The 14292-nt window shown below is 51.4% G+C and overlaps 1 protein-coding gene across 1 annotated transcript in view; it reads right to left on the bottom strand.

Annotated features, from left to right (window-relative positions):
* SCN5A (sodium voltage-gated channel alpha subunit 5) overlaps positions 1-14292 on the bottom strand; it is a 93938-nt gene that overhangs the window by 8264 nt on the left and 71382 nt on the right. The window contains exons 21-25 of the mRNA XM_042999168.1: positions 8764-8937; positions 5755-5877; positions 3221-3502; positions 1198-1251; positions 443-580 (exon numbers count right to left, since the gene is read on the bottom strand). Of these exons, the coding sequence (XP_042855102.1) occupies positions 443-580; positions 1198-1251; positions 3221-3502; positions 5755-5877; positions 8764-8937 (771 nt within the window). The remainder of the gene's footprint in view (positions 1-442; positions 581-1197; positions 1252-3220; positions 3503-5754; positions 5878-8763; positions 8938-14292) is intronic.

The raw sequence follows: 14292 nt of genomic DNA, 5'->3' as shown, positions 1-14292 counted from the left end.
TCCCTTCACTTTGAGGGTTCTCTGGCTTTGTGAGATGCAAATCCACTCCCCATCTCCCCCCCTCCCCCCACCGGCTCAGCTCAGCCACCCCGAGGTTCTCTCTGTCTACTTGGTCTGCCCACAACCCAATCATGGCCTGACCCGGGGCCACTGTCCCCCTTTCCCACCTTCCTGATCCTGGTGAATAGTCCCATCAGCCCAGCTCCTCTCAGGAGCCTCACCTGTCGGGTAGACTAGGGCAGGCCTGGGGCCCCTCCTTCCACTCCAACAGACTGGGCCTGTTACCTCATGGATGCCCCCTCTCCCACCCACTCCAGCAGCAGCAGGAAAAGGACCATCTGCAGCAGGAAGGCCACGCGGGGCTGGGGCCCAGAACGGCTCCTCAGTGCCCCGGCCCCCAGCCCGGCCCTGCCAGCCCACAGGGGGCAGGCGCTCTACGTATCTTTTTCTTTTGTTGGTTGAAGTTGTCAATGATGACACCGATGAAAAGGTTCAGGGTGAAGAAAGACCCGAAGATGATAAAAATGACGAAGTAGATGTACATGTAGAGGTTGTATTCCCATTGGGGCTGCTCTTCAAACTAAGGGGGAGAAATCAGACAGGGGGATCAGACAGGCGGGAATGGGGGAGGGCCGGCTGGAGGTGTCCCCTCCACGGGTGAGAGGGTGTGTCCACAGGAAGGTCACCAGCACGGGGCTGTGTGTCTGTGTGTGCACGCGCGTGCAGAGCAGGGCCGGGGTGGGTGGGGAAGGGGTTCAGGAGGGTGACGGCTCAGGGCTGACACGGTGGTGCAGTCTGGCTTCCACCCTGGGCCGTCGGGAGGTTTGAGTCTGTTCAGCACCCCCAGTGTTCACTGAACTATCAGTGTGATTGGGTGGGGTGCAAAGACACAGAAGAAACTTGATCTGCATTTCTATTCCTTCTACCCTGTCTCTCCTGGGGCAAGACTAAGATTCAAGCAAATGACAGTGAATTTCATTTGAAAGATATTTGCGGATTTGGGGCTCCTTGGGAGACCATGCAACTCTGCCCCAGGGCCAGGCCTGGGCGTTCCAGACAGGCCCGACTGCAGGTTGACACGAGACATCTGGCCTGTATGGGGTGGGCTTATGGGTGTGGACACGGATTCCCTAGTGGCCAAGCATCCGGGAGACTCAGGTGCCTGACTTGGTGGGAGAGGCCAGCGTGGTTACCTACCCCCCTGGAGTCCACAGCCGCATACATAATGTCCATCCAGCCTTTAAATGTTGCCTGGAAGGAAAAAACAAGAAAATCACTTAACTTCCATCTATTGAGGTACTTAGGGCTCCTATCTGGACAGATGAGGCCAGGGACTATCCTCCTATGAGAAGCTAGCATCCCGCCCCAGCGCTGACCTGGCCCCCTTTGCCATGTCCCTCAGAGAACCACGTGGCTTCTGCTCCAGGGCCTTTCAGGAAGGTCCTGAAACATCTCAACCTCCCCTCGTACCTACGGGGGTCCTCTTGCCACGGGTGTGTTGGTAAATGGCTAACAAATGGCTTTCCAGAAGCAAACAAAGCCCTGATTGTTGTGTTCGCCAATCTCTCGGTGTAAACACTCCCCCCCACGGCCCGTTTCAAGTTATCAACGTCTCCTTACTGAACACAGACTTGGGAAGAGACACACAGGAGCCTAGCATTACAGTATTTCCACTGTACAGCTATAGCTCATGTAAATAACCTCAAGAGCATAGAGAGTAATAGGGAGTAATGGTGAATTTTGAGTTTTTAAATTTATTTTAAGTGATCTCTACACCCAACATGGGCCTCAAACTCACAACCCTGAGACTGAGAGTTGCGTGCTCCCCCGACTGAGCCAGCCAGGCGCCCCATGATTTTGTGTTAATGTCATTTAGTGAATTATCAGTTTATAAAATCTAATTTTTAATCAGGACTTGCAAAGTATCTGAAAATGCAACAGTCAGCTCTTGTAGGCTACACAAACCTGCTCCAGCCCACCCTCCAGAGCGGCAAAGGAGGAGGTCGCACGAAACGGGGCTCCGGCGTTGGCTACACTGTCTGCCCCAGTCGGGGCTGCTAGGAAGGTTCAGGAAGGGCCTGAGAGACGTGTGGTGGCGAGGCCGACTGCCCAGGGGGATCTCACTTGTGTCCTTGGCCGAGTTCCAAACCTGCCCAAGCCTCCTTTCAGGGTACAGCTGCCCACACACACTTCCAGGCCTGAGAGTTCTTATGACACAGGTAGGGCAGATGGGGAAACTGAGGCTGCCCCAGAGGAGGCAGGCTACTTCAGCTCGCCGTGCCAGGAGGCCCTGCCCTGTGGAGAGAGGCCTGGAAAAGCTCTGGAAACTGCTGGAGAGCATCCAAGGTGATGAGATGCTTGTGACTCTCTTTCCAGCCACTGTGTTGCTTTGTCTGGAACGGCTGGCAGTTCTCAGTCTACAAATTCTGTCGTCCAGAGGGAAGTCCCAGGAACAGAAGGCTCTCTGGGTTTGGCTTGAATCTTGTCCTCTAGGAGGTATTTCAGGGGAGTCTTTGGAGAGAGCTACCCCTGGGGTTTAAGGGAGGCCCGCAAGAGTGAGGAGATGTACATTAAGTCCACTGAGTGTCCCTCTGCTTTGGGGACGAGAGACAGGTATCTGGTCTCAAGACCGGGCTGGCAAGAAGCTGTGGCTGTATGTGTTACGGCTATTTGTGGGTTAAGTTTATGGCATGTATCAGGCTCACTGAAGCCTCCGTCCTCCCAAATCAATGGAAACTTTGGAAAGACTGGGTAGGGTCATGTATGTTTCAACATCACACATCTTGCGCATCAGAGGTAGAAGTAAATATGTTCTCTGGAACAACACAGGAGGTATTATTACCTTTTATAACACAAGGCTGGAGTCGCAGCTTGGCTAATAGTTCCGACTCTGCATGTCTATGGTCTTTGATTTTTAACCTGTGCCATCACATTGCCAAGCTGATGGCGTGAGGTTGTCCGCCTGACTCCTGGCTGGGGGGTTGGTTCTGCGTCAGTGCTGAACCCCCAATGCCATGCCTCTGGGAGAATGTGGTATCTGTTCTAGAATGGAAAATCCAGAGACTTCCCAAGGAGCCACGAAGTCTCTGGAGAATCCTTAGCCTTCCTTGGGCACTGTGACCCTATCGTGAGGAACCAGAGTGGCCCCACTGTCCCCCTCCTGCCCACACTGTGGGTGAAGGTGCCTGTTGCTGGAAAAGCAGTGGGAAGAAGGACTTACCACCTGCAGAAGGGCCAGGTACCCGGCCCCTACGTTGTCAAAGTTGACTTTCACCTTGGTCCAGTACAATTCGCCAGTCACATTGAAAGACTCACAGTCACTCTTGTTGTTCACGATGGTGTAGTTCAAGGGCAGGTCTCCTTCAGTCTGGTTGATGCACCGCCCAAACTTCCCCGCAAAGAGGTTCACGCCCATGATGCTGAAGATGAGCCAGAAGATGAGGCAGACGAGGAGGACGTTCATGATGGAGGGGATGGCGCCCACCAGGGCATTGACCACGACCTCAAGGAGACAGAGAAGAGGCTCAGTTCCTGGGGGTGCCCAGAACATATGCTCTTTTCGAGACCCACCCCTGCTCCCTCCCTGAACTTGTTGCCTGCAGGTCCCTGTGGGGGTGGGGGGGGGGGTGGAACACTTCCTGTCCCCAAGGAAGGGCCACCCCTGGCTGGAAGCCCTGATGGGGAGTAAAAGGAGAGATGATGGAGAGTGGGGCGGGGGAGAGAACACACACAGACACCTTTCTTATGTTTGTGGTCCTGCCCTGAATCCATGACCTTCAAACTGAATTTTCAACAGGGTCTGTCTGGTTGAGTGTGCCGGCGATCTGATGGGAAAGGGCCTCCGGAGACACATTCTTTGAGCTAAGTTTCTGGTTTATTTTGGGGTTGCTGCTACTAGGAAGGATGGGCGTTCTCCCTAAAGCACGCCCAGGGGACCTCTGTGCGGCATCTGGCGGGTGCTCTGGCAGCTCTCCGGGGCTGCGGTGAGAGCCGAGCGGGGAGGGCAGGGCGTGTGGGCACTCCCGGTGCCCCTCTCCCTCCCGGTAGCCAGCGGCTCTCTGACCCCATGGAGCCCTGGCGTCGTTCTCTTCATCGAAACTCACAGTGCCCGGCAGAAGCTCCCTTGGCAAAAGCATATGGGGCACTCCGCTCCACTGAGGGCCCGAGCGCCCAGCCGTCTGGGAGTCGGGAAGGTGTTTGCTGTGCAGACGGGAAGGGAGGCTGGTGCGGGGCTGTGTGGTGGGCCTGGGGCTGGACGGGCAGTGTGACACATGCAGATGAGAGAGGGCCCCTGGTCCTGGCAGGCGTGACGAACAGGGTGGGAAACCCAACTCCCAGGTTTGCCCTTGGCCGGCTCTGTGGCCAACGGCCACAACAGAGGCGTTCCTGGCAGCTCGCAGCGCCCCGTGTCCCTCTGGAAACAGATGCCCTCGCTCCCAAGAGACCTTTGGCTTAGGCAGGATGATTCACTTGCGAATGGTTTCCCACCAGGAATAAGTGACTTGTTTCTCTCTCTCTTGGGGGTGTGGGCAAAGGTCAGAACCGACAATAAGGAAGGCACCTGTTGGGACGAGCACTGGGTGTTACATGCAAGTGATCAATCACTGAATTCTGCTCCTGAAACCAATACTACACCTATGTTAACTAACTAGAATCAAAAGAAAAGAACAAAGAACTTAAAAAATAAAACCCCAACAAAATGGGGGCTGTGTGACGGTGTCTGCAGGGTCAGCGAGACTCAGGCACACAGATGTGGCTGCTGAAGCCACAACAGAACTGTGTATGTTGTGTAAAAAAACAAGTAATGCAAAACACACGCGCACACAAGTACACGTACGTGCGTGTTTTCTTGCTGCGTACTACAGGTAAAGTTTTTTTCTTGGTGGGGCTTTTAAATTTGCCTTGCGTGACCATATTTGGTAAAATTTGGTGACCTGAAAAATGCTTAGGGCTCTGTACTTAAAAATCCGTGTAGGGGCGCCTGGGTGGCTCAGTCGGTCAAGCGTCTGACTTCGGCTCAGGTCAGGATCTCACGGTTTGCAGGTTCGAGTCCCGAGTCGGGCTCTGTGCTGGCGGCTCCGAGCCTGGAGCCTGTTTCGGATTCTGTGTCTCCCTCTCTCTCTGCCCCTCCCCCCAGTTGTACTCTGTCTCTCTCTGTCTCTCAGAAATACATAAATGTAAAAAAGAATTACAAACGAAAAAGAAATCCGTGTAAGAGTTCACTAAGCAAATGACAACTAACAGCTGGTGCTGAGAATATAGCTGCTTCCTCTGTTTCCTCGACCTTCATGACCACGGCCCTACTGCCCATCGCAGACCAAGGAGGACAGCCTGTGTCTGCTGGAGGGCAGGGCGCACAGACGGGCACATGGAATCAGAACACACGGGTGGCCCCCGCCCCGGAGCAGAAGCAGAGGGGCTCCCTGGCCAGTGGGGCTGGGCGGCAGCCGAGAAACCCACACCCAGACCTCACTTCTTTTCCTTTGCTGGGTTCTCCTGGCCCTCTCGGGGCCCACGGGGCTGAAGGTGACAGGCCTCGAGGGAGAGGGATCTCACAGCTCTCCACCCTCTGGGTGCCCGTGAGCCCAGCTGACCCTGTCCTGGAGGTTTTGCACCATGCTCCAACTGGGGCCGGGGCGGGGGGATCCACAGCCCCAGCTCCGGGCTGGGCCGCTTGGTCAGCGGGTGAACGTGGGGGCCCCTCAGTGCAGTCACCTCCCACTGCCCTGGCAGGAAAGCAGCCACTCCCCTTACCCTCATGCCCTCAAATCGGGACAGGGCTCGCAGGGGTCGGAGAGCACGCAACGTCCTCAGGGACTTGATGGGGCCCATCTCTGCGAAGCCCAGGGTGTTGGCCGCCAGGCTGATCAGCGAGACCTGTGGGAGGTAAGGAGGGCGGGGGCGCCATGGGGACAGCGCTAGAGGCAGGTGGGAGGGCTCCTGGCCCACCTAAAGCGCGGCTGGTGTCAGAGGGCCAGCAGGCTTTCCCCGCGTCTAATCTTTGCTATTTCCGGCTGCGTCATCTTCACGGGCTGCCGCGCCCTGGGCTGGCCTTGCTGGGGCCCACGAGGCTGGGCGTGAGGCCAGTGTGTCCCCGCTTTCAGATCTTTACTAAGGGCCTGCTCTGTGCACTCACTAACCCAAGGACTTGGGATGCCTTATCCCTATTCTCCTGTGGAAAACCGAGTTCCAAAGCCAGCCGCTGGCATGGAGGGACAGGCACACAAAGCCTGGGCTTTTGGTCCCCGCGGGCTTGCCTTCAGGTCAAATTCCTTTTGGGAAGGGAGGACTGTCCTGGGTTGACCGTGAGCAGACAGACCATCCTGGGGCTTTCCCCCAAAGCCATCGGCCGTCTTCAAAGAGGGTAGGCACAGGCGGAGCGTCTATGGCCCAGGGACCGGGTCGGGCCAGTCTGCCCAGCAGCGCACCCTGGTCACCATCTGTGCTTTCAAAGCTTGGGCCCCTGCCCCACTCAGAGCCCTTCCATCTCAGCTGACCGCAGCTCCCTCCTTCCAGCTGCTCAGGCCGCGAGCCTTGGCGTCATCCCCGCCTCCTCTCCCTCTCTCACACCCTGCGTCCAACCCGGCAGGATTTCCTGTTGGCTCTGCCTTCGAAATACATCAGAAGTCCAAATATTTCTCACCACTTCCACTGCCACCACGCTGGCCAGGCCACGGTCATCTCTCCCCTGGACCGCCACCAGAGCCTCCTGACCCTCCTCCCTGCCTCCACGTGGGCCTCACACCCCCCCCCACCCCCCCGCCAGCCCCTGTGCTCCTTCAGGAACATGTCACTCTTCTGCTCAGAGTTGCTGCAATGCCTTCCCACTTCGTTCTAAAGCCTGGCCTCATCTCCTGTACCTCCCTTCCCCACTCAGTCTGCTCCAGCCACTCGGGCCCCCTTGCCATTCCTCGAGTATGCCAGGCACGCTCCCACCCCAGGACCTTTGCACGGCCCCTCCAACCTCTGCTCGGAAGGTTCTGCAGATGTCTGCCCGGCTGACCCTAACTTCCTTCACGTTTGCTCCAACGTCGTCTCAGTGGACCCACCCTGGCCGGCCGATTTAAAGTTGTAACCTACACCTTCCCCTCGCCAGAGTCCCGGCCCTCCTCATCCCCTTTCCTTCTCCGCTTCCTTTTTCTCCTTCTCCACTTCCTTCTCCTTGACCTCGGACAAGGCCCCTCTCTGCTGTGGGCCTCAGTTTCCTTCTCCGGAGGCTAATTCTCCAGTTCTGGGACTGGGCAGCTCCCCACGGTGGCAGGTGGGAGGGGCTTGGTGGGCTTCCCCAGGAGTCTTTGCAAACCGCCTCCTGCCTTCCTCGAGGGGAGTCGCTCGGCAGACCCGGCTTCCCAAGAAGCTGCAGAAATAGCTGGGTGGGGGCCTCAGGGCAGAGGCGCCAGGATCCCAGGCTCGGCCACCGCCCTGGGGCAGGAGGCCTCCCAGGCCCTCTCCTCCCTCTCAGGGAGGCTCTGAGGACTCCATGCACACGCTAACCCAAAGAGCCTCTCCTGTCACGGCCACCCACGGATTGGCCCCCCAGCAAGGCTGAGTCCCTCCCTGTGGCCTCTGAGTGGGGTGTGGGGTGGGGGGACTGAACAGAGACCTGAGCCTCTTCTGCAGCCACGTGAAGGACCGCCCCTGCTGGTGGGCGGAGCCTAAGGCCAAGCCCAGAAGCCACAGGCGCCCTCCGGAAAGCTCTTACCCGGCTTCGGATGTGGACCCACCTTCTGTAGGACCCGCTGCAACCAGATGGCGAGCCCTCACCTGAGCCCCTGGCCGTTCCCTCTGCCCTCAGTGAGTGCAGGCCCGAGGCTGTTCCACACCCTGCTCTCGGGCTCCCCTCTGGCTCTTCTCACAAGCCACTGTGCTCAGGAGCCCAGGGGGACCCTGCACACATCGTGCTTGGCACCCGGCAGCGTCCTGGGGCCTGGGTAGCCGTGGGGCAGGCCCCCCGCCCCCCCCCCCCCCGCTCCATCTGCCAACCGGGCGCTCAGAAGACGTGGCGCCTCCCGCCCTCCACCCTCCCGGGACAGGCAGGGAAGCTGTGCCCGCCTCCCCAGTCGTCCAGGGCACCCACCCAGAACCCCTCAGCCAGCGTTCGTGGCTTTCTGCCTTCCTGTACCCCTTTCTCATCCTCCCCAAGTGGTACCTTCTACCTGAGCCCGGAGGATCCCCCGCTGCCTGACCAGAATCCCTTCACCGGCCCTGTCCCCTCTGGCCTTTGGCTCACTCTGTCCACACGGCCTCCTACCATGTGTGGGCGCAGAGGATCCGAACCGGCGACCTAACTAGTGGGCCTGACAGCCGCTTCACAAGACGCGTAGCGGGTGCTCTGATACAGGCTGGTCTGCCCCCTGACTTCCGGCCCTCCTGGGAGGGGGCCCCACCCCTGCCCTGGCTCGCGCTCCTGCCTGGACTGCTCCTCACTCTCCCCCTTAGGGAGTCCAGTCTCCCCCAGAAGCCTCCGTCTTCCCCCCTCCCCCGGCTCCTCTGTCTCCCAAAACCGGGGTGCTGACGGCCAGACCCACGCTCCGATTCCCCCCAGACTGGGAACGTTATGGGCGGGGCCTGGGTCTCTCCTGCGACGGGGGCGTGGCCTCCTTCCCCTCTGCCTGCTCTGCGGCCCAGCCACGTGCCTCCGCGTCGGCCTGCGGACTCCCCCCACCCCGCCCTGTCATTCTGCCCTTCCGTCCCTCCGCTTCAGCTCCTTCCCACCCTGGCCACCGAGCTCCCCTCCTCCCGTCCCTTCCGGTCCACACTCACGTCCACGATGAGGAAGTCCAGCCAGCACCAGGCGTTGGTGAAGTACTTCTTGAAGCCGTAGGCCACCCACTTGAGCAGCATCTCCAGCACGAAGACGTAGGTGAACATCTTGTCAGCATACTCCAGCAGAACCTTGATGGTCTTCCGCTCCTCTAGGTAGATGTCCTCGAAGGCCTGCAGACCGGGCCAAGGGCGGCACCCGTGACGTCCAGACCACGGCCGATCCCGCCCCGCGCGAGACTCCCTCCCCTCATCCCGGCCCGAGGGGGCGGGAGCAGAGGGGAGGCACGTAGCGGAGGGGCCCTTCCGGGGTGATCACGCTGGACTGGATCCGCGCGCTCTCCCGGGAGCGCGCGCTCCGCCGGTGGCTCGTGGGGCACGTGGACAGCAAGGCGCAACGCGCGGTGAGAAGGCTTCTCCCTTCCCACCGAGGAGCGAGGCTCAGTTCTGAGCCAGCGCACCGTTGAGACCTTCGTCAGACGTGCTGATCCCCCGTGTTAACCAGGAGCGTGAGGGGGCGCGGGCTCGGCCCACGGCCCTTCGGCCGAGAGCACCGTAAACCCTCCCTTTGTTGTTTTCATTCCACTGCGCCGTTCCTCTCTTTACGAGGTTACCTACTTTTCACGGGAAATGAAATTGGTTTCCAGTGGTAACGACCATTAGGTCTCTCTCTCCAATGCGTTTATGTAGAGACACAAAAGCCAGTGAGAGCTGATCCGAAGGAAAATTTCCGGTAAGCGCCGGTGAAGGCGGTTTGTCAAGAAGACGGTTGGAGGATGCGCGACTCATTATCCTGGGGATCGGGAAGCTCCCGCTTGCTAACACTCTCGAGTGTTCCTAACACTCTACAACGTGTCTTTGTCCACCGCCTCGTTCCCGCCTCAGCCCCGCTTCCTGAGCCGACAGAGGAACCCTTGCCCCGTCCCAGCTGCCCTCTTGCACCTCCTGTCCCCATCTGTCCCCGCTTGGTGTGCTCGGGGGATCCCAGTCTAGGCAACTGAACACGTCACTGGGGGCCCCGGGGAGCCACCTCCGCCTGTTGCTCTGGGCCTCCCTGCCTGCCTGCGGGGCCCAAGTGAGTCACTGGGGCCCCCGGTGGCCAGCGCTGTCAGCCCTGGTGTGCCCTGCCCAGGCATCTATATGGCTAGCCCAGTCAGCGTAGACAGGACACAGGAGAACTCAGGTCCCAAAATGGACTCTGGGAGTTGTTCAAGATGAAAAGTAGGGGTGTGTGTGTGTGTGTGTGTGTGTGTGTGTGTGTGTGTGTTTTCCTGATTACAAAAATGTGTGCTTCTTACAAAAAAATTAAATAATCTAGAAATCCTAAAGAAGAGCAGGAGGCCCTTCTAGAAGATTTCATGACATTACAGTAACCACTGCTAACATTTAGGTGAACATTCTTTTCAACACTCGCTACTTGTGTGCATATGACAGCACCCAATTTGCTAAGATATGCTCTGCTTTTAAGCTTCTTTTTCCACTCAACAATCTCTTGTGTTTACCTACTCTGTAATGTGACCGGCAGTAGCTACCTAGCATTCTTTTAGACGGCCGCATCCTGTTTCATTATTTGCACATAACTCTTGTTTACTGAGCTCACATGCCCATGAACGAACATTGCAGCTGTTTCCAATCTATCCCTAGTAGAAACAACATCGCAGCGAACAACGTGAATGATTATGTGTTGAGGATCCATGTCCAGAATTGGGGTGCCGGGTCCAAGGTGTACTTTTGGTACAGATGGGGAACAGGATCTCCAGCAGGGGAAGCCGACAGACATTCCCTTCACAGTCGAGGAAGCTGGCTCTTTGTTCCCCACGCCACTGACGGTGCTGGGGTTTCTCGGCACTTTTCCTAGCCTGAGGCATGGAAACTGCAATTTGTTACATTGTCATGTATTTTATTACTGGCCATGCTGACATCATTTCCTTGGATATGGGCAGTGTTCCTTGTGCGACCTGCCTGTTCATCTTCTCTAATTTTTTTTTTTTTTACTTGAGTGTCTGGTTTATTCAGAGACGTTATTCTTTGTTATATACAACTTGTCCTAGTTGTGTGCCTTTAAATCTTGTTTAGTTTATCCATTGCCTGGTGACTAATGAAGGTGTGGTACATCTATACAATGGAATAGCACTCAGCCATAAAAAAGAATGAAATCCTGCCGTTTGCAATGACATGAATGGAACTAGAGGGTATTTTGCTAAGTGAAGTAAGTCAGTAAGAGAAAGACAGATCTCTGATTTCACTCCTATGTGGAATTTAAGAAACAAAACAGATGAAGGAACATAGGGGAAGGGGGAAAAAAAGGCAAACCAGGAAACAGATTTTTAACGACGGGGAACGAACTGAGGGTCGCTGGAGGGGAGGTGGGTGGGGAGATGGGAGAAATAGGTGATGGGGATTAAGGAGGGCACTTGTGATGAGCACGTATATACGTGATGAATCACAAATATTACACTGAAACTAATATTACACTGTATGTTAACTCACTGAAATTTAACTAAAAACTTGAAGAAGCAAAAAAAATAATTCAACCTTTAAAAAAAAATCTTGTTTATTTTTGTTTACCGTACGGAAGTTCCATACTTCATTTTCATTTATTATTATATCTAATGTAATCCTATCATTCATTATGATTTTCACCTACTAAAACCTTCAGGATCACGTTAAGAAAGCCCTTACCTAGTCTAAGGCTAGGACAAAAGATGACCCTTCTTTTCTTTTTTCTTTTTAACTTTCTAGTTTCATTATTTTATATTACAACTGTAAAAATCCAATATATTTTGGTGAAGAGCAAATATCCATTTTAATATTTTTTTCAGAGTGGCTTGTCAGTGCTATGACGCTTTATTAAAGAATACACTTCCAATCCACAGATTAGAAGTCAACTTTATCATATAAACTACATTTCTGTCTTTGCTAAAATTTATTGAACCTGTCTGTGTGCTGTCCTGAATTAATATCATATGAATTTTCCTGGCCATTTTTAGTAATCTTCAAGATAAAATTTAGCAGTCTTTCGTCCAATTCCCTGAAAAATGTTGCAAACTTATCGTTATTGCACTTAATGCATTAACTGCATTAGGATGTAATATGGAACCTTCCTACCCAAGACCAGAGTATATTTATAGTATATTTATTGGTCTGTCTTTTTCTGCACTGCTTAGCTAAGTTTTAGAGTTTTCTTCATGTACCTCTTATACATCTCATGCAATATTTATTCCCACTTATTTTGTGTTTACAATGTCTGGCAAATAAGGACTATTCCAGAAATATTACTTATGACTAAATGGTTTCTGTTAGAATAAAACAGCAGCAACAATTCTTTGTGTATTTATTTTATAACTGGCCATGTAATAGGTTTTAAAATTTTTCTAGCAATCATTATCTACAAGTAATGCTTCAGTTATATTTATTTCTATTATTTTAACTTATTTTATACTTGACTACCTTAACTCCAGTTCTTCTATTTTCTTTCTCTTTCCCTTCCACCCTTTCTTTCCTTCTTTCTTCCCTTTCTTTCTTTTCTTTCTTTTCTTTCTTTCTTTCTTTCTTTCTTTCTTTCTTTCTTTCTTTCTTTCTTTCTTTCTTTCTTTCTTATTTTGAGAGAAAGTGCAAGCAGGTGAGGGCTAGAGAAAAACAGGAGAAGGAGAGAATCCCAAGCAGGCTCCATGCTGTCAGCACAGAGCCTGATGTGGGGCTTAAACTCATGAACAGTGAAATCATGACCTGAGCTGAAGCTGATTGCTTAATGGACTGAGCTACCCAGGTGCCCCCAATTCTCCTATTTTCTAATTTTTATCTTTTATGTTTACTTTTATTGATTAATTGGGCAGCTAGTGCTTCAAGATTATTACTAAATAATGGAACAACCACTAAAAAGTAGTTAAATCATCTTCCTAGTCCTGACTTTAATAAAAATGTTTCAAGTGCTTTACTACTAATGATGATAATAGAAGCTAATTTGAGAATGAGTTTTTCTCTAAACTAAGGAAATATATTTTATTTCTATTCTTACTAGAGTTTTAAAAGTCAGGCATTCATTGAGGTAACTACGGTTTTCATCTCTGTCCTATTCATATAAATAGATTTCCTAGTATGACATTATTCTGCCATTTTAGAATATACTTGGCTATGATGTACTGACTTAAAAAAATATATTGTTGGATCTTATTTGCAAGTATTTCAGGATTTTTGCATCACTGTTTATAAATATGGTGTATGAAAACTGGTTTTTAAAAATCAGCATTATTTAACTTACATAAAAAGAATGTATAGACTTTCTTCATAGACTAGAACATTTTTATATTTTATTTTATTTTTAATTTAATTTAGTTTAATTTTATTATTTTATTTTACATTTTAGAGAGAAAGAGAGCACACAAGCAGGAGACGGGGCAGAGGGAGAGAGAATCTTAAGCAGGCTCTATGCTCAGTGTGGAGCCCAACACAGGGCTCAATCCCATGACCCTGGGATCATGAGCTGAGCTGAAACCAAGATTGTACACTTAACAGACTGAGCCACCCAGGTGCCCCACACTAGACTATTTTAAATAGGATTGGAATTATTTTCTTCCTTGAGAATGCAGAAGAATTAATGCTTGGAGATGTGAGGGATCAGATTAGCTAGTGGTTTATCTGTTTTATTATTTTAATTTTTCAAGGAATCAGCTTTGGAATTTCATATCAGTTTTATTATTTATTTTCTGATTAATTTGTTTTTAAAATTTTATTAATTATTTCCTCATTTTCCTTAAGATGATTTTGTTGTTATGTTTGTAATTTCTTGAGTTAAATAATCAATTTACATTCTTTCTGTTTAATAATAAAAGTGTTTAAGTCTATGAATTTTCCTCTTATTACAGCTTTGGCTGCATCCCATAAGCAGTACTCTCAGTATTATTATTTTCTAGTTTTTTATTCCCCCAGCCAGCTTTTTTTCTCTCCTTCTAATTTTTTTTCTTATTTTTCTAGATCTCAAGCGGACAGAATTGGTTGAATCATAATCTCTGATTTACAACACACTGTCATCTTCGGTCCATGAGTAGCCTCTATATTTTACTTATTTACTTACTTATTAATATAATGAACACTGATGAACCTACCACCAAACTATTTTCTGTTTGACCCAAAGTTTAAGAATGACTTTTACACTTTTAAGGATTATTGTTGTTATTGTTTTTTTATTTCTATTTTTGCCATATCTAGCACTTTCATTATCTGTAAAATAGACTTAATACTAGTAGTTATCTCTTAGGGTTATTGTGAGAATCAAATGAATGAATCTTTGTAAAATGCTTACAACAGGGTCTGGTACATAGTGGGTGCTATTTAAATGTTATTATTTCTATTATTAGGTTAGATAAAATTGTATATACATATATTTTAGATCTCTCATTGTTTTGTTCTTTCTATGTGATTTGTCAAGAACTAATAGAAGTGTGGTAAAATCTCCCTGTACTGTTACACTGTTGCCACTTTTTTCTTGTCTTTTTATTCTAATGGTTTTTGTTTGATATAAGTGCTATG

This window comes from Panthera tigris, chromosome C2, assembly GCF_018350195.1.
Source record: "Panthera tigris isolate Pti1 chromosome C2, P.tigris_Pti1_mat1.1, whole genome shotgun sequence".
Taxonomy (NCBI): Eukaryota; Metazoa; Chordata; class Mammalia; order Carnivora; family Felidae; genus Panthera; species Panthera tigris.
Note: the sequence above shows the minus strand (reverse complement) of the source record. Positions and strands in the feature narration are given on the sequence as shown.